Source organism: Panthera tigris, chromosome E1, assembly GCF_018350195.1.
Source record: "Panthera tigris isolate Pti1 chromosome E1, P.tigris_Pti1_mat1.1, whole genome shotgun sequence".
Classification (NCBI taxonomy): domain Eukaryota; kingdom Metazoa; phylum Chordata; class Mammalia; order Carnivora; family Felidae; genus Panthera; species Panthera tigris.
The window spans coordinates 13,508,263-13,528,449 of NC_056673.1; the positions used below are offsets into that span (position 1 = coordinate 13,508,263).

The following is a 20,187-nucleotide window of genomic DNA, read 5'->3' on the forward strand; positions in this document are numbered from 1 at the left end:
TTTTAATGTTTATTTTTGATAGAAAGACAGAGTGCAAGTGGGGGAGGGGCAGAGAGAGAGGGAGACACAGAATCTGAAGCAGGTTCCAGGTTCTGAGCTGACAGCACAGAGCCCAACGCGGGGCTGGAACTCACGGACCGCAAGATCATGACACGAACCGAAGCTGGACGCTCAACCAATGGTGCCACCCAGGCGCCCCAAGTTCTGGGGGAGTTTCAAGAAATAATACACAAATTCTTGATCTTGTGGAAAACTCTGTCCAGTCTAGAAGGGGGAAGAGTTAAGAGGAATTTCCAGTGTGAGCACAGTCTGGGCTCCCAGACAGTCTAATACTTGATACATTTTCAAATTGATATTCTCTATGTATTTATTCCAGTTTTATTTCTTGTGGAGTATAGAGTGGATTTTTATTGAATAAAAATTGCATGTCTCTCTCCCTTGGGTACCATTAATGGATTTAGCACCTGCATTGAACATACCTTGACTCAGTAAAATAAAATTCTCTCTCTTTTTTTTAGCTTTTTTGTCTTTTATTATGCTGACCAATGCTTATCATAAGATTATTAGAAAATATAGAAATGGATAAAGAAAAAAAAAGGTCATTCAAGATGCTACCAGCAGATAATAAAATTCTCTTTTATTTCATGTTTCTTCCACTGTAGCTGAACACCACTAATTACATTCCTTAAAGACAGAAGAAGTTTATGTGGCTATGGTTTTTTGTTTGTTTTTTTTTTGTCTGTGTGTGTGTTTTAAAATAATTTTTTTATTTTATTTTTTATTTTTTTTAATTTTTTAATATATGAAATTTACTGTCAAATTGGTTTCCATACAACACCCAGTGCTCATCCCAAAAGGTGCCCTCCTCAATACCCATCACCCACCCTGCCCTCCCTCCCACCCCCCATCAACCCTCAGTTTGTTCTCAGTTTTTAACAGTCTCTTATGCTTTGGCTCTCTCCCACTCTAACCTTTTTTTTTTTTTTTTTTTTTTTCCTTCCCCTCCCCCATGGGTTTCTGTTATGTTTCTCAGGATCCACATAAGAGTGAAACCATATGGTATCTGTCTTTCTCTGTATGGCTTATTTCACTTAGCATCACACTCTCCAGTTCCATCCATGTTGCTACAAAAGGCCATATTTCATTTTTTCTCATTGCCACGTAGTATTCCATTGTGTATATAAACCACAATTTCTTTATCCATTCATCAGTTGATGGACATTTAGGCTCTTTCCATAATTTGGCTATTGTTGAGAGTGCCGCTATAAACATTGGGGTACAGGTGCCCCTATGCATCAATACTCCTGTATCCCTTGGATAAATTCCTAGCAGTGCTATTGCTGGGTCATAGGGTAGGTCTATTTTTAATTTTCTGAGGAACCTCCACACTGCTTTCCAGAGCGGCTGCACCAATTTGCATTCCCACCAACAGTGCAAGAGGGTTCCTGTTTCTCCACATCCTCTCCAGCATCTATAGTCTCCTGATTTCTTCATTTTGGCCACTCTGACTGGCGTGAGGTGGTATCTGAGTGTGGTTTTGATTTGTATTTCCCTGATAAGGAGCGACGTTGAACATCTTTTCATGTGCCTGTTGGCCATCCGGATGTCTTCTTTAGAGAAGTGTCTATTCATGTTTTCTGCCCATTTCTTCACTGGGTTATTTGTTTTTCGGGTGTGGAGTTTGATGAGCTCTTTATAGATTTTGGATACTAGCCCTTTGTCCGATGTGTCATTTGCAAATATCTTTTCCCATTCCGTTGGTTGCCTTTTAGTTTTGTTGGTTGTTTCCTTTGCTGTGCAGAAGCTTTTTATCTTCATAAGGTCCCAGTAATTCACTTTTGCTTTTAATTCCCTTGCCTTTGGGGATGTGTCGAGTAAGAGATTGCTACGGCTGAGGTCAGAGAGGTCTTTTCCTGCTTTCTCCTCTAAGGTTTTGATGGTTTCCTGTCTCACATTCAGGTCCTTTATCCATTTTGAGTTTATTTTTGTGAATGGTGTGAGAAAGTGGTCTAGTTTCAACCTTCTGCATGTTGCTGTCCAGTTCTCCCAGCACCATTTGTTAAAGAGACTGTCTTTTTTCCATTGGATGTTCTTTCCTGCTTTGTCAAAGATGAGTTGGCCATACGTTTGTGGGTCTAGTTCTGGGGTTTCTATTCTATTCCATTGGTCTATGTGTCTGTTTTTATGCCAATACCATGCTGTCTTGATGATGACAGCTTTGTAGTAGAGGCTAAAGTCTGGGATTGTGATGCCTCCTGCTTTGGTCTTCTTCTTCAAAATTACTTTGGCTATTCGGGGCCTTTTGTGGTTCCATATGAATTTTAGGATTGCTTGTTCTGGTTTCGAGAAGAATGCTGGTGCAATTTTGATTGGGATTGCATTGAATGTGTAGATAGCTTTGGGTAGTATTGACATTTTGACAATATTTATTCTTCCAATCCATGAGCAGGGAATGTCTTTCCATTTCTTTATATCTTCTTCAATTACCTGCATAAGCTTTCTATAGTTTTCAGCATACAGATCTTTTACATCTTTGGTTAGATTTATTCCTAGATATTTTATGCTTCTTGGTGCAATTGTGAATGGGATCCGTTTCTTCATTTGTCTTTCTGTTGCTTCATTGTTAGTGTATAAGAATGCAACTGATTTCTGCACATTGATTTTGTATCCTGCAACTTTGCTGAATTCATGTATCAGTTCTAGCAGACTTTTGGTGGAGTCTATCGGATTTTCCATGTATAATATCATGTCATCTGCAAAAAGCGAAAGCTTGACTTCATCTTTGCCAATTTTGATGCCTTTGATTTCCTTTTGTTGTCTGATTGTTGATGCTAGAACTTCCAGCACTATATTAAACAACAGCGGTGACAGTGGGCATCCCTGTCGTGTTCCTGATCTCAGGGAAAAAGCTCTCAGTTTTTCCCCGTTGAGGATGATGTTAGCTGTGGGCTTTTCATAAATGGCCTTTATGATCTTTAAGTATGTTCCTTCTATCCCGACTTTCTCAAGGGTTTTTATTAAGAAAGGGTGCTGGATTTTGTCAAAGGCCTTTTCTGCATCGATTGACAGGATCATATGGTTCTTCTCTTTTTTTTTGTTAATGTGATGTATCACGTTGATCGATTTGCGAATGTTGAACCAGCCCTGCATCCCAGGAATGAATCCCACTTGATCATGGTGAATAATTCTTTTTATATGCTGTTGAATTCGATTTGCTAGTATCTTATTAAGAATTTTTGCATCCATATTCATCAGGGATATTGGCCTGTAGTTCTCTTTTTTTACTGGGTCTCTGTCTGGTTTAGGAATCAAAGTAATACTGGCTTCATAGAATGAGTCTGGAAGTTTTCCTTCCCTTTCTATTTCTTGGAATAGCTTGAGAAGGATAGGTATTATCTCTGCTTTAAATGTCTGGTAGAACTCCCCTGGGAAGCCATCTGGTCCTGGACTCTTATTTGTTGGGAGATTTTTGATAACCGATTCAATTTCTTCGCTGGTTATGGGTCTGTTCAAGCTTTCTATTTCCTCCTGATTGAGTTTTGGAAGAGTGTGGGTGTTTAGAAATTTGTCCATTTCTTCCAGGTTGTCCAATTTGCTGGCATATAATTTTTCATAGTATTCCCTGATAATTGTTTGTATCTCTGAGGGATTGGTTGTAATCATTCCATTTTCATTCATGATTTTATCTATTTGGGTCATCTCCCTTTTCTTTTTGAGAAGCCTGGCTAGAGGTTTGTCAATTTTGTTTATTTTTTCAAAAAACCAACTCTTGGTTTCGTTGATCTGCTCTACAGTTTTTTTAGATTCTATATTGTTTATTTCTGCTCTGATCTTTATTATTTCTCTTCTTCTGCTGGGTTTAGGCTGCCTTTGCTGTTCTGCTTCTATTTCCTTTAGGTGTGCTGTTAGATTTTGTATTTGGGATTTTTCTTGTTTCTTGAGATAGGCCTGGATTGCAATGTATTTTCCTCTCAGGACTGCCTTCGCTGCATCCCAAAGCGTTTGGATTGTTGTATTTTCATTTTCGTTTGTTTCCATATATATTTTAATTTCTTCTCTAATTGCCTGGTTGACCCACTCATTCGTTAGTAGGGTGTTCTTTAACCTCCATGCTTTTGGAGGTTTTCCAGACTTTTTCCTGTGGTTGATTTCAAGCTTCATAGCATTGTGGTCTGAAAGTATGCATGGTATAATTTCAATTCTTGTAAACTTATGAAGGGCTGTTTTGTGACCCAGTATATGATCTATCTTGGAGAATGTTCCATGTGCACTCGAGAAGAAAGTATATTCTGTTGCTTTGGGATGCAGAGTTCTAAATATATCTGTCAAGTCCATCTGATCCAATGTATCATTCAGGGCCCTTGTTTCTTTATTGACTGTGTGTCTAGATGATCTATCCATTTCTGTAAGTGGGGTGTTAAAGTCCCCTGCAATGACCACATTCTTATCAATAAGGTTGCTTATGTTTATGAGTAATTGTTTTATATATCTGGGGGCTCAGGTATTTGGCGCATAGACATTTATAATAGTTAGCTCTTCCTGGTGGATAGACCCTGTGATTATTATATAATGTCCTTCTTCATCTCTTGTTACAGCCTTTAATTTAAAGTCTAGTTTGTCTGATATAAGTATGGCTACTCCAGCTTTCTTTTGGCTTCCAGGAGCATGATAAATAGTTCTCCATCCCCTCACTCTCAATCTAAAGGTGTCCTCAGATCTAAGATGAGTCTCTTGTAGACAGCAAATAGATGGGTCTTGTTTTTTTATCCATTCTGATACCCTATGTCTTTTAGTTGGTGCATTTAATCCATTTACATTCAGTGTTATTATAGAAAGATATGGGTTTAGAGTCATTGTGATGTCTGTATGTTTTATGCTTGTAGTGATGTCTCTGGTACTTTGTCTCACAGGATCCCCCTTAGGATCTCTTGTAGGGCTGGTTTCGTGGTGACAAATTCCTTCAGTTTTTGTTTGTTTGGGAAGACCTTTATCTCTCCTTCTATTCTAAATGACAGACTTGCTGGATAAAGGATTCTCGGCTGCATATTTTTTCTGTTTAGCACACTGTAGATATCGTGCCAAGCCTTTCTGGCCTGCCAAGTTTCAAAGGAGAGATCAGTCACGAGTCTTATAGGTCTCCCTTTATATGTGAGGGCACGTTTATCCCTTGCTGCTTTCAGAATTTTCTCTTTATCCTTGTATTTTGCCAGTTTCACTATGATATGTCGTGCAGAAGATCGATTCAAGTTACGTCTGAAGGGAGTTCTCTGTGCCTCTTGGATTTCAATGCCTTTTTCCTTCCCCAGTTCAGGGAAGTTCTCAGCTATAATTGGTTCAAGTACCCCTTCAGCACCTTTCCCTCTCTCTTCCTCCTCTGGGATACCAATTATGCGTATATTATTTTTTTTTAGTGTATCACTTAGTTCTCTAATTTTCCCCTCATACTCCTGGATTTTTTTATCTCTCTTTCTTTCAGCTTCCTCTTTCTCCATAACTTTATCTTCTAGTTCACCTATTCTCTCCTCTGCCTCTTCAAGCCGAGCCATTGTGGTTTCCATTTTGTTTTGCATTTCGTTTAAAGCGTTTTTCAACTCCTCGTGACTGTTCCTTAGTCCCTGGATCTTTATGGCAAGAGATTCTCTGCTGTCCTGTATACTGTTTTCAAGCCCAGCGATTAATTTTATGACTATTATTCTAAATTCACTTTCTGTTATATTATTTAAATCCTTTTTGATCAGTTCATTAGCTGTTGTTATTTCCTGGAGATTCTTCTGAGGGGAATTCTTCCGTTTGGTCATTTTGGAGAGTCCCTGGCGGGGTGAGGACCTGCAGTGCACTTCCCCTGTGCTGTGGTGTATAACTGGAGTCAGTGGGCGGGGCCGCAGTCCGACCCGATGTCTGCCCCCAGCCCACTGCTGGGGCCACAGTCAGACTGGTGTGTGCCTTCTCTTCCCCTCTCCTAGGGGCGGGATTCACTGTGGGGTGGCATGTCCCGTCTGGGCTACTTGCACACTGCCAGGCTTGTGTTGCTGGGGATCTGGCGTATTAGCTGGGGTGGGTAGGCAAGGTGCACGGGGGGTGGAGGGGCAGGCTTAGCTCGCTTCTCCTTAGGTGATCGACTTCAGGAGGAGCCCTGTGGCAGCGGGAGGGAGTCAGATCCGCTGCCGGAGGTTTGGCTCCGCAGAAGCACAGAGTTGGGTGTTTGCGCGGAGCGAGCAAGTTCCCTGGCAGGAACTGGTTCCCTTTGGGATTTTGGCTGGGGGATGGGCGGGGGAGATGGCGCTGGCGCCTTTGTTCCCCGCCAAGCTGAGCTCTGCCGTCCGGGGGCTCAGCAGCTCTCCCTCCCTTTGTCCTCCAGCCTTCCCGCTTTCCGAGCAGAGCTGTTCACTGATGACCTCCCAGACGCTAAGTCGCGCTTGCTGTCGGAACACAGTGTGTCCGGCCCCTCCGCTTTTGCCAGCCTGACTCGGGGGCTCTGCTTGGCCGGCGAGCCGCCCCTCCGCCCCGGCTCCCTCCCGCCAGTCCGTGGAGCGCGCACCGCCTCGCCGCCCTTCCTACCCTCTTCCGTGGGCCTCTCGTCTGCGCTTGACTCCGGAGACTCCCTTCTGCTAATCCTCTGGCGGTTTTCTGGGTTCTTTAGGCAGGTGTAGGTGGAATCTAAGTGATCGGCAGGACGCGCTGTGAGCCCCGCGTCCTCCTACGCCGCCATCTTCCGGAACTCCCTTAAAATAATTTTTTAATGTTAATTTATTTTTGAGAGAGAGAGAGAGACAGAGCACAAGTGGGGGAGGGGCAGAGAGGGAGCTATATGGCTATGGTTTTTAAGTTTTGTCAAAATGTGTATGGAAGTTATTCTTTTCTGATATTTCCATTAATTCTTTGATGCCCCTCCTCTCAAGAAGTAGAACTTAATTTCCAACCCCTAGAGATGGGCTGGACTTGATGACTCACTTCTAACAAAGAATATTGCACAAGTAATGGGAATCCCTTCCAAGGGATGTGGCTTCCATCTTTTGGTGTTCCCTCTCTGTCTCTCTCACTCTCCTTCTCTCATCACTCTCTCTGGCAGAAGCCATGGCAAGAGCATCCTTATGGAGAGGACCACATGGTGATGAACGGAAACTTCCAGTCCCAGTCAAGTCTTCAGAGGCTTGCCATGCCAACCGGTTTGACTACAACCTCATGAAAGACCCTGGGCCAGAACCACCCAGTTAACATACTCCTAAATACTTGACCCTCTGAAACAGTATGAAATAATACTAGTTATTTTAAGCAGCTTTAAATATTATTCTTTTCCTGGCTTGCACATCCCTTCAGAAATGTTTAAAATTTAGATACTCAACAACAAAAAAAATACACTTATTCTCACTGAAAACCACTATGCTGTGAATTGTTCGGTTTTAGAATTTTAGCCCACTTCACCTGCTATATTCAGTTGACTAATACCTGATTGATGTCAAGACTGGTTACATGTCTTTATTTCCATATGCATGTCACAAAATATTGATCAAAGTTTGATCAGCACTGGCAAGGAGAGTTTAAAATTTTTCTACTGGATGGGGTGGGTGGGTGGCACAGTTGGTTAAGCATCCAGCTTTGGCTCAGGCCATAATCTCACGGTTCGTGTGTTCAAGCCCCACATAAGCTCTGTGCTGACAGCTTGGAACCTGGAGCCTGCCTCAGATTCTGTGTCTCCCTCCCTATCTGCCCTTACCTGGCTCATGCTCTCTTTCTCTCTCTCTCTCTCTCAAAGATAAATAAACATTAATTTTTTTTTAATTTCCACTGGAAATACACCGGAGGGCTTTGCATATTTCAGCAGGATGGGCAGTGTGTTTGCTTTTCACCAGTTGTGAAAGAAGTTGCATGGGGAACTCTGGCCAGCTGGCTGATCTGGTCCCTGATCTAATTTAGGAGGTGTGGCAGGAAAGGCAGCATGTTACTGTCTTGAGGGCACTAGTAAGATCAGTTGGGGGGTTGAGAGAAGCCAGGTGATATACCCTTAAACGAACTGAAAAAAAAAAAAAAGAAAATGTTACAGAATATTTTTCTGTCAGAATTTTCCCCCTGCGGCTGTCTTCATCTGTAAAATGAAAATTCTAACATTTGTCTCATGGGACAAATTTATTGCAAGGATTAAGTAACAAAATGTATGTATAAGCCTAGTTAGTCTCTGGCTAGTTGTTAAATACATGAAAATAAATAGGGACTGTTATTAACAATAATAAAAACATACTGAAAAGATATCAAAGAACATTTTAATAGAATCATTTTTAAGCCTCCAAATTATTTTAAAAATATAATTGATGTGGAAATGTGTATACATTAAAGAAGTGACATTTCTACTGTAAAAATTTCCTTTTAGGATCTGGTGTCTTGGTCATAAAAATTGTCTTGAGACTGAAAAAAACACACTGATACTTATATAGAAATAGACAATGGACAGAATGGAAGACACAGACCATAAACACATTTTTGGAGTTTTAATAATTTGATGTGTACATAAATTAAGCAGTAATTATCAGGCATAAATTAAGCATAAATTATTGAGGCAATAGAGGACTCAATAAAATATTTAACACTATGTTGAGGCATTGATTGTTCATTTGAAAAAAAAGACCTCTTGGATGCATACAGTACACAATGTGGCCAAACCAATGTAGGAGAGGCTTAGGAGTTAAACACAAAACTCAAAATTGAAAAAATACAGGGGAACAAAGAAGCAAATATTTATCATAACTGTCAACAATGGCAGACATTCTAGGAACACACAGGATGCAACAAGGCTCAAAGGAAAAGGTCAAAAGATGTGACTACTTGAACATTTAAAAAATTTTATGTAAAAAGTCACTCAAATTAAAATTAGGCAAATAATACTTGGAGAAATATTTGCAGAAAATACGAAAAGGCTAATATATTTACTCTTTAAAGATCTATTAGAAATTCATACCAAACAAACTAAAAAAAAAGAAAAAGAAAAAATGAAGTGAAAACACTGACATCTCCTTAGATAAATAAGCCAAGAACTGAAAGGCAATTTATAAAAGAGAAAAATGCAAACATGGTTAACAGAAGAAATTACTGTTTTACTAGGAAGCAGAAAAAGCAAAGTAAAATTATCATATATTTTTGCGTCTAAGATTAGAAATGATAAAAAAAGTAATATTTGTGATGGTATGATGAAATAGACATGGATCATGTCCAAATGGATACCCTGTCACTTTCCTGTTGGTAAATAGTTTAACAAGATGTAGTAAGAGTCCTAAACTATTCATATCTTATATTAAAGCATTTACTTCATAATAGTAACAAAACTCTTATTTATTTAGAAATAAACTTAACAGAGGGGCGCCTGGTGGCTCAGTCCGTTAAGTGGCCGACTCGTGGTTTCCGCTCAGTTCATGATCTTGCAATTCATGGGTTCGGCCCTGCATGGGGCTCTGCACTTCACGGAGCCTGCTTGGGATTTTCTCTCTCTCCCTCTCTCTCTGCCTCTCCCCTGCTTGTACGCTCTCTCTCTTAAAATAAAGAAATAAGCTTAAAAAATGTTTTTAATGTTTATTTATTTTTGAGACACAGATAGAGTGAGTGGGGGAGGGGCAGAGAGAGAAGGAGACACAGAATTCAAAGCAGGCTCCAGGCTCTGAGCTGTCAACAAAGACCCTAATGGAGGGCTCGAACCCACGAACCGTGAGATCATGACCTGAGCCGAAGTCCGACGCTTAACCGACTGAGCCACCCAGTCGCCCCTAAAGAAATAAGCTTTTAAAAAAGAAATATTAGAAAGGTGGAAGTGCTCATTTTTAAAAGACTTCAGAGCTCTTCTTTAGAGGCAATACTTGAATAAATTGATAGACCATATACCATGTCCCTATCTGGAAAGATATATGGTAAAGCTGTCAATTCTCCCCAAACCATCTATAAATTTTACACATTCCAATGCAAATTTCCATGGTAGAATGTTCCAATCAGAAAAATGATTCTATGCTAAACATGCAAGACTAATCAAGTCCACTTGGGAGGAAAGAGATCAACGAGAATGTGACGCGAATATGTGATTTCTAAAATGAGCTATGAATGAACGTGTATTCTAAAGCTATAGTGGTTAAGCTTTGCGCAGTGGCAGTATCGTAGCCAATGAGGTTTATCCGAGGCGCGATTATTGCTAATTGAAAACTAAAGCTATAGTGGTTGAAACATTGTGGTACAGACAGAATGGAGTAACACAGTAGAAATTCCAGAAGCAGGCAACAGTGTACCAAAGCATTTGATGTTTGACAAAAGGAGGTACTTCAAATTATTGGGAACAGTCTTGGGACCTAAGCTATAGAATTAAAAAAATAAAGTTGTATCACTATGTCACATCATGTACGAAAATGAATTTGAGATGTCCAAATGTAAAACATAAAATGTAAAAAATAAAATCCTAAAATAAGCATTAGAAAATATAGATGAATATTTACATAAACTTGAGATGGGGAAAATAATTTCAAGTGTGACAGCAAAGACAGAAATCATAAAGTAAAATATATGCTTGGCTACAGAAAATGTTAAAAGTCAAAAACACCAATAGCATTAATAAGAGACAAATGTAAATAAGGGAAATATTGGCAGCATATATGAAAAACAGCTAACACTTGTGTTAATGTAAGAAGAAAGGCTCAGCGTCCTTCACAAAGAAATGCAAAGTAAAACAGTAATGGGAAATAGTGATTCACTTATCATGTTGTAAAAACATTTTTGTAAATGGTAATACCTAGGGTTGGTGAGGACCAGGGAATTAGCCCTGTTGCACTGAATTGGTAGAAAAGCCAAATGGTACAATCTGCCTATTGATAATTTGTCAATATTCATAAAAGTGTTGAATATACATACATACACGCATATGGTCCGTTCAAGGAAACGGCTGTGCAAAGACATATCAAAGCCCTGCCTTTAAGAGTGAAAAACTGGAAGCAACCTGAACGGTCGAGGCAGGAGTTTGATCAAGGAAATCCTGGTGCAGTTATAAAATGATGCACCCTTACAATGAAGCAGGTGTGCTTCTTAATATGGGATTGAAAACAACCAGGCTGTCCTGGGAGGGGAGGGAGAACACAGAGTTCTGGATGTGAGAAGGTGGGAGAACAAAATGCTGAAAATCAGACAGAAAGTGGAGAAATGGGAGGCCGGTGTTTGCAGGGAGGCTGAGACCCCTGACCAGGCATTCTCCGTTTGAACGCATCCTCCCTCTACTCACAGCTTTGCTAATGAGTCTTACTAACGACACTATTGCAACCACCCGTCACTAATTGGCCTCCTCCGCTGTCCTCCCTGAGGTCTAGTTTCTTTCTGACTTAAGGACCAAAAAGAAAGGAAGTCTTCTCTGGGCATCCCTTCCCTCTGGCCTTATTAGCAGAGATGCAGAAGACAATCAGCAAATCCCACCTTCCCTTACCCCCTAGGCTGCGTTATCCTGAACTTTCATTTGGGAGCTAATTAGAAGATTCTGTTTGTGGATCTTGGAAGGACTACATTCCCCAATCCTGACCCTGGCTGTCTCGGCGGGAAACCTTCATTAGAGCAGTTCCTGGGTGGGTGGGACTCCTGAGGTCCTGCGGAGGCTGGGGAAGTTAGCAAAGTTTATCAATTAGCTGCCTCTTGTGAATAGACCAAAAGATACTGAGGTGTCTGGGGGCCCAAGAGATTCATCATGCTCCCTCCCGTGGTGTGGGGGGGAGGGGTGCAGGGCAGCAGCTTCTACAGGACTGAGTCCTTCACCAGCTCATTCAAGGGAGCTGAAGGCCAGTGCAGTACAAAGGGCCTAGCACTGGCTGGGAAAGCCAGCATTTTTGCGGGGAAAATCCCTGCTTTGGTCCATAGTAGAGAGAGGACACAAACACTAGAAATCTGGCAATGCCTTCTACTTGAACCCGATGGAATGTTCACATCACCTTCACGCTGCACTTGTCAACTCAATAATTCTGTATTTCAATTCATTGAATGCTCCGAATAATCATTTGAAGCACATGTTATGATGCCCTATGCATAGATGAGAAAAGTGGGGCCCGCAGAGAGGAAGTGGCCTGCCCATTGTCACACAGCTAGCTCGTAGCAGTGTTGGCCCGGAAGCCGGGTCTCCTAACTTGACCACAGCGTATTTAATTTAACTAGGAGCATGGGCTTCTCACCTTGCTGCCTGGCACATAGAAGATGCTTGCTTTATTTTCTCTTCCCCGAATGTTACCCTGGACAGCTACCTGTCCATACCAAATATAAGGTCGGAATTCTTTTAGGCCCTGAGAGCATCATCTAACCAGGTCGCTCAAACATAAAAAACTCTGAAAACAGGTGACATATTATCTAGCTCATGTTCCAAGATTCCTTTCCAGGCTCTCTTCTTCCTGTTTCAATCATTATTAGCTCTCAGGCCTTCGTGCCTCTGCCTGGCCCACTGCTACTACCTCTCCAGTTGCTGAAGACCAAGAACCGATTTTACACACCACAGGTCCACTGCCCATCAATTAATTGTTCCTGGGCTTGTACCCTGTTTTCAACCTTATCCTTGTCCATTTAATTGCCCATGGTCCCTTATTTTCCCTCAGCCTTTGGCAACCTATGTGGGTCTGAGTATTTATCATATGGTAGGTGAGTGAAAAAAGCCAAGATATTTGGAAGGGACTAATTACAGATGAAAGGAATTGATGCTCCTAAAATTCATGTAGCCTAAAGTAAAAGAGGCTGGATTCGAACCCAGGTCTCCACATGTCCTGTCTAAAGCTCTCTCCACTCAACTACGCTGCCTTTCCCATTTCTGAGACTCGCTGCACCTAGAGTCATTATCACCGTTTAGTTTTGAATTCTTTGGTGATTTATTAGAAGCAGGTTGGGAGGGAGGCAAAAATACTGCATCAGGAGTTGGCAGTTGGAGGCTGCCCTACCTACTAAGTCTGTCTACGGCCTCTGGAAAATCACTTAGCACATCTGTACCTTTGTTTTTTTTTAATCTGCAAAGTGAGGATAATAGACGCTGGCCTTCTTACTCTGCAATCCTGGCCCTGGTTGTGGGTGACACTCAACTATGCAGTTACAATATTCAAATGAGAATAGATTTCAAAGTGTTCCGTAAATACTGTTGTGTGCTAATAGAATAAAAGAGAAAACCTACTACTTTTATAATTTTCTTGAGTCCTAAGAGTGCCTCTCTCTGTGATGGACAAATGGTTAAGCCTCTTGATGGAGAAGGAGGCATGATTGGGATGCATATGAGAGCATCTTCCACTACTCATATGTAGATGCCCAATATGTATAAAATGACATCTGCTGAGCTTGACAGATGGGTCCCGGACGTCCTCAAAAGTTTACAAAGTAACCGATGACATCTGTAACATATTTCTTTGGATACGGGCTCTCTGAAGTCAGGGTGGTGATATGGTTAGAAGTTGTCTTTCGGTGCCAGGGGAACCTTTGTCTGCAGCACAGGGAACTAGGAAAGGTCAAAATGGGTCCCCACCAAGATTAGTCACTACTTCTGAGTAGAATTACATTGGTGTGGAATGGAGGGTACAGTTCAAATGGTCAGGGCCAGGAAGGGCATGGAGGAGGGAGGAAGGGCCCACCAAGAGTATTCTCCTAGGATAGGGATCGTTTGGCTTATGTCTCTCCCAGGCATCCAAATCTTGACCAGGTGAACCCAATGGCCTTCTGTTGGATGGACAAGCCAACTTACTATTTTTCTCAAAGATGAGGATGACAGAGGACACTTTGAAGGCCGGAGATAAAACACTACAGTCCATTCACCCTACCCTCCCAACTCCGCATTGTCACCATTAGCATTTCTTACAATTTATTTTTTGTCGTCGTTGTTTAAATTACAGAACCCAGTGAAAAATTCAAATAAAAATACGCAAAATAAAAGCTGAAGTGCTTCTCCACTCCCCACAGCCCTACCCTCCTCCACAGAGGGAAGCACTGTCTAAGCTCGGGGGTTGTTGTCCGGGATTTTTTGCCTACTCACCCCCTCTGCCCCCACACACATATCACATTATCGTCACTTTCCAAATTTAGCAATAGATACTATACACCTTGTCATGTCAATACATTCACATTTCTTTTTAAACAAAAAGAGGCTTTTTATTAAAATGATTTACATGAAACATGAATTGCTCATATTTGCATAGCAGAGTTAAAAACTATACAGTTCAGATTTCCCTGGGGAAGAAATGGCTTTGTGAAACATGATCACACCTAGTTAGGCTAAATAACAAAATTCACAATATCTAAAGGCAGGCCTAAAAACACCATGCACTTCAGAACATGAATTAAAGACAACCACTTTGTCATAGCACATGATGACTTGTTTATTATTACCCCTCCCCTGTCGCGTGCTCTAAGTTAAGTGGATCCTGGTTTCTGGGTGTTACGGGATTTCACACCCTGGTGCTCTGTGCTCAGCTTTGCTAACTAAATGTTCTCTTGCTAATTCTCTGCAGGAAGGAGACACTTCTTTGGCTGTAGCTGCGGGCAGGATTCTCTCAGTTCACACGGTTAGGAAAGTGTTGCTCTTTTATGGCAAACTCAGTGATTGCCTTTATTTCATCAAAAACAGTGGTTTTTTTTTCTTTTATATCCAGTATCTTCCTAATATTGCCCCCCTCATCCTTCTTTTTTGGCCTAAAAATGTGCATAGTACCTTCATTTCACCAAAAGTTGCCCCAGCTGTGTCCTACAATTTCGTATCAGGATGAGTTTGTTGGACTCTGAGAGGGGCGCCTTACTATTCTGAGTGCTCCTTCTCCTGAAACATGCTCTGTCCTCACATTTTTGGTGCAGGAGCTGTGAGAGTCAGTTCGCACACGGACATGAAAATGTGGTGTTCCCACTAACGATTACTCAGGATGGGGACACTGGTTTGCGGAGCCCGCATGTGGCAACGTTGCTCTGAAGAAGATGCTGGCGGGGTGTTCGGACAGGTCCCAATGCCCCCTCCTAGGCTATGTCAAACCTCAATTTAATGACACAGTCCTGGGTTTATTTCCTGAAGAAGAATCTTCTAAAAACCACACCCCCTGCTCTGGTACGAATATATTTTGTCTTAAAAGGTGAGTGGAGGGTACAAACATTTTGCTTTTATTAGCATTTTAAATATATTTCAACTGAACACTCACTGAACTTAAAAAAATAGTTGAGGGGCGCCTGGGTGGCTCAGTCGGTTGAGCGGCCGACTTCGGCTCAGGTTACGATCTCACGGTCCGTGAGTTCGAGCCCCGCGTCGGGCTCTGTGCTGACAGCTCGGAGCCTGGAGCCTGCTTCGGATTCTGTGTTTCCCTCTCTCTCTGCCCCTCTCCTGTTCATGCTCTGTCTCTCTCTGTCTCAAAAATAAATAAACGTTAAAAAAAATTAAAAAAAAAAAAGTTGATTTGTGTCCCATTTCCTGACCCACATTATAATTTTTTCCCACCTGACTTTAATCCATCTCCTACCAGCTTTACTTTTCTCCCCAATCCAAGATAAACCATCCTCTACTCTGGTCCATACTATCTACTTTCCTCCCATCCCTCAACCCACCCCTGAAGACACCTGTGACCGACATCATGCCTTCAGCATGGGAAAGTCAGGGGGTGCTCTAGGAGGGAGGGGTATTTTGACGCCCTGCCTTCTCATTCAGGAGGCCGCTTCCCCATCAGCACCCTTTTCAGGGCGCCCTGCACATCAGGGTTCCGGAGGCTATAGATGAGTGGGTTCAACATGGGGCTGAGGATAGTATTGAGGATCCCAATCCCTTTGTCTTTGTCTGAGGCTGACACTGAGCCCAGACGCATGTAACTGAAGAAGCCAGTTCCATAAAAGATACAGACCACGGTGAGGTGGGAGCCACACGTGGAGAAGGCCTTCTTCCTCCCCTCTGCTGAACGGATTCGTAGCACCGCAGCTGTGACGTGGGCGTAAGACACTGAGATGAGGATCATGGGGAACACCCCCATGAAAGTGGCCCCCACAAAAAGCAGCTGCCCATTGAGGTGGATACTGGAGCAGGAGAGCCGGAAAAGGGGTGGGAGGTCGCAGTAGAAGTGGTTGACCACATTAGGGCCGCAGAAGTCAAGCACGGACAGAGCCACCGTGTGAGTCAGAGCATTGATAAAGGAGACAGTGCAGCAAATGGCCACCAGGGCACCCCGGACTTCACGGCGCATGCGGGTGCTGTAGGTGAGGGGCTGGCAGATGGCCAGGTAGCGGTCATAGGCCATGGCTGTCAGGAGGTGACAGTCCACACCGGCCAGGAGGTGGAAGAAGAAGAGCTGTGAAACGCAGGCAGCGTAGGGGACTCTGCACTGGGGGGGCAGGAGACATGCTAGCATTGGAGGGACAGTGACAGTGATGCATCCAATGTCCAGCAGAGATAGGTTCCCCAAGAAGTAGTACATGGGAGTGTGGAGTTTGGGCTCCACAAAGATGGCAGCCAGGATGCTGAAGTTGCCCCCTACGGTGAGTACATAGGCAAAGAGGAAGACGACAAAAAGGATGGGTTTCAGTCTTACGTTTTCGGTCAGGCCAAGAAGGATGAACTCAGTGACAGTTGTCCTGTTCCCCCAGGCGCCTGGCTCCATAGGCTGCTGCTGCTGAGCTCTGTAGTGGGAGAAGACCTGAACCTGCCAGAGAAGGAAAGAGACACACAGTAGGCACCTAATCTGTGGCTACTGGATGCTGGGGTAATATGGCGTGGGCACCTACCAGCCTAGAGCTTAAGCAGTCTCCTGGAGGGCCCCACGATGCCAGACATGGACCTTTAATTGCTGTTTCAGGCTGAGATCCAGGGGATCCTAGGGAAGGGGCTGGGGCAGAGGAAACTACTCTGGGGCCCGGGACACTGACTATTTACCAGCATTTTAACAGCTATTAAGGTTGTGTCCGTGTGTAGTGCTGAATAGCAGTTCTGACTAGCTCAGTGAATAGATGAATATATGAGGTTCTAGAAAGCACAATATAGGAGAGTAGGAACAATGTAAAGAAGGGTAGGAGGACAAGATCTCACAAAATCAAGAAGAGATGCAAAGGGAGAGTGAACAAAGAGAGGAGCAAGGAGCAGACCAAAGTACAGAAGCACTCGGACGCTAAATACGGAAGGACACGAAGGTGACTTAAGAAAGCGCTGACAACATTTTGAAAGCATAAACTCTGAGAATTGTGCTAAGAACTTCATAGTTATTTTCTTATTTAATTTTCACAGAGCTCTGTGGGGTAACTGCTATTATATCGGTGTAATCCGGACCCTGGGGTTTTTAAAGGTTAAATAAGTAGTCCGGGGCTGTAAAGTAGGGTCTCAAACTCAGGACTGTCTGACTCCCTAAGTCGACACCTGTACTGCCTCTCACAGAACTTGGGTGTATTGTTACTGAGGCTTTATAAATGACATTGTGTGCTACAGAGAAGAAAGGTTTTCCTAAGTCTTCAGGTCTTGGTATCACTACAGCTATTGAAAGAAGTCAAGATCCCATCCATCCATCCATCCTTCCTTTTATTCAATAGTTGTCTATTTGTTGAAGGTAGTAGATTCTGCATATATTTTGACAGTGGAACTAACAGACCAGGCATGAAGTGTGAGAGAAAGAGAAGTACAGGGATGATTCCAAAATTCTTGGCCTGAACTACTGGAGTTGCTATTAAGAGATATGGGGAAGAATGATGATTTTGTAGGGGGTGGGATGGGAGATCAGGAGATTTGCCAAGGGAAAATAGGGCAGCTGAAGTCCCAGGGAACATTTAGCCAGCTTCTACTCTATTGCACATAGTGGAAGTTCCGTTTACCTAACAAATCCTTGGACAACTGAGGAGTGAAGCCATGAAGTCAAAAGTTCTTTCATGTGACTGCATCAGTGGCTCTGGAAAGGTAGCTTTGGGGCCTCCTTCTGCTTGACTCTTGCCTCTGCTAGGCCACCCTTTGTCCAGGACTGTGCTAGTGCTCCCTTCTAACTAGAACTTTCTTTCTCTTTCACACATCAAGACTCCATCCTTCAAGGCTCAGTCCTGGGTCATTGTCCCATCATCTCAAAGAAATCTTCCTTATGCACCCCAGTTTTTAAAAACATTTTTTTAATGTTTATTTATTTTTGAGAGAGAAAGAGAGAGAGTGAGAGAGAGAGCGGTGAGCAGGGGAGGGGCAGAGAGAGAGGGAGACACAGAATCCAAAGCAGGCCCCAGGCTCTGAGCTGTCAGCACAGAGCCCAACGTGGGGCTCGAACTCACAAACCGCGAGATCATAACCTGAGCCGAAGTGAGACGCTCATCTGACCGAGCCACCGAGGCACCCCCTTATGCACCCCAGTTTTTAACTGATCTTTCCCTCCTCTGATGAGATCATTGATAACCTGGATCGTTCTAGCACTTGCATATGGAGAAAGGGTAGGGAACTGAACCATTGTGAGGAGTAGGTTACAGAGCCCCGACATGGACCACTCAAAATCAATAGCACAAGACACAGAATGTAGATTATGCTAACAGGCTACCACAGGAGACTCTACACTACTCCTGGCACCTCCATTCTGTCCTTTTCTGTGAAAACCGTTGGCAATCTGTTGGGCTCAAACTCTGTTGGGCCAGCGCCGACCCTCAGTGGGAGAAAGAAGACTGCTAGTCTCTCACAGGTTATACCTTCCTTTCCAGAATCTGCCTCCCACCTGGGACCACCGCCGGTCGCCTCAGTGGGAAGCCAGCCACTGACACTGTACATTTGGGTTCTGTTTTCTATCACGATGCCGGGCAAACTTTAGCTCCGCCGAGGGCTACACTCAGACACAGAGTAGAGTGGCAGTGCCTCCTTTGCCCTCAACAGATACGTGTCCCCTAGATGCACCTCTCCAGAATGCTGGAGGTAGGGCAGGGATCATGGCTTGTCCGTCAGATACAGCTTTCCTGGTCAGGCTGTTGTAAAAGCAACATGTAAGGAGAAAAGGTGCTCTTGCCTTCAAGGAAATCACACTGTAGTGATTGTGGAGTTCTAAGAGAGGTTCATAGGTCGCCTACCTGGATCAGAAGGACTGTAAATAAGAAAGCCTTCAGCTGAACTGGTGGGAGGAGACAGGGACACTTGGAAGACTTGAGCTCCCTGGGCTTTAGGAAACAGAGGACCTGACAGCCACTATCTGACGAAGGAGACAGGACATGTAGATAACATGACTCAGATTTCACCAGTATCAGCAGTTAAGAAGGGCAAGTTAAATTTCCTTAATAAAGGAAGAGGGACTTGCTCCATTTACTGAAATACAACAGAAGAAAAAATGACTACTTTGTGTTGAAAAAGCATAGGAAAAAGACCTCTGAGTATAGCAGGGTTCTTTCTCACAGATAGCACCCCTCTCTTTCTCTCTGAGGTCGGCTATGGGTTTTCTTGAGGCTGGGAGTGGTTTTTTTAGCCGCCAAGGAGGTCTCCCGTGCACAGATTTGAAGGCAGCGATTGCTGCTGAATGAAGGAGCCTAAGGGTTTCTCCCAACCCTTCTTGCCTTCATTCTATAAAAAGCGAATGGGCAATAATCCCTTCCTCATTGTTCGCCTCTTCCTGTTCCATGATTGGAGAGGATAAATTTCTTCCATTGTGAGTTGGTCCCATGCATATAATCCCTCCCCCAGTGCTGAGGAGGCCCAGCAAAGTGTAGCCTTCGAAGTCAGCTTACGACTAACAAGAGAGGGTTTCCTGGGGGTGCTGGGATTGGAGTGACAGCCAGTGACAGATAACATTTATCAAGTATTTTGTACCCAAGTTGCTTTTATGTTTTCCCTCATTCAGCCCACAGAAAAAGCCTGTAAGGGAGGTAATAATAACTGAGACTTAATTAGACCTTACTATGTGTTAAGCAATGTTCTGAATATTTTACATGTATTACCTCATTTTATCTTAAATAAGCCTCGGAAGTAGATACTACTATAATCCCCAGTGTACAGACAGGAAACTGAGGCACAAAGAGGTAAGGTAGTTTGTCCACATTTAGGCAGACAGTGAGGAGCAGAGCTGGGGGTCTGACCAAAGGCGGCAGGGGACTCCTCAAGAGTGCCCCAACACCTGCCACTTCTGGGACAGGCAGGTTATTTGGTGAGAAGGGAGTTGGTATTTGTCGGGATCCCTTGTCACCAGAGGAAATGTCCTCACAGATGGATTTTCCTAGCTTAACATTAAGGCAAGCCCAATCTGGGTTGGAAATCATAGCAGTGACACA

General features: G+C 43.2%; 1 protein-coding gene and 1 pseudogene across 1 annotated transcript; one reads left to right on the plus strand and one right to left on the minus strand.

Annotated features, from left to right (window-relative positions):
- Positions 1 to 10,108: 10,108 nt before the first annotated feature.
- LOC122233914 lies at positions 10,109 to 10,320 on the plus strand (annotated as a pseudogene).
- Positions 10,321 to 15,638: 5,318 nt separating this feature from the next.
- On the minus strand, positions 15,639 to 16,586 carry LOC102961171 (olfactory receptor 139). The gene has a single exon (XM_007076231.3). The coding sequence runs from the start codon at positions 16,584 to 16,586 to the stop codon at positions 15,639 to 15,641; it is 948 nt and encodes a 315-aa protein (XP_007076293.1).
- Positions 16,587 to 20,187: the final 3,601 nt, after the last annotated feature.

Coding starts and splice junctions, on each gene's coding strand:
- LOC102961171 (XM_007076231.3), bottom strand. CDS start 16,586: ATGGAGCCAGGCGCCTGGGGGAACAGGACAACTGTCACTGAGTTCATC.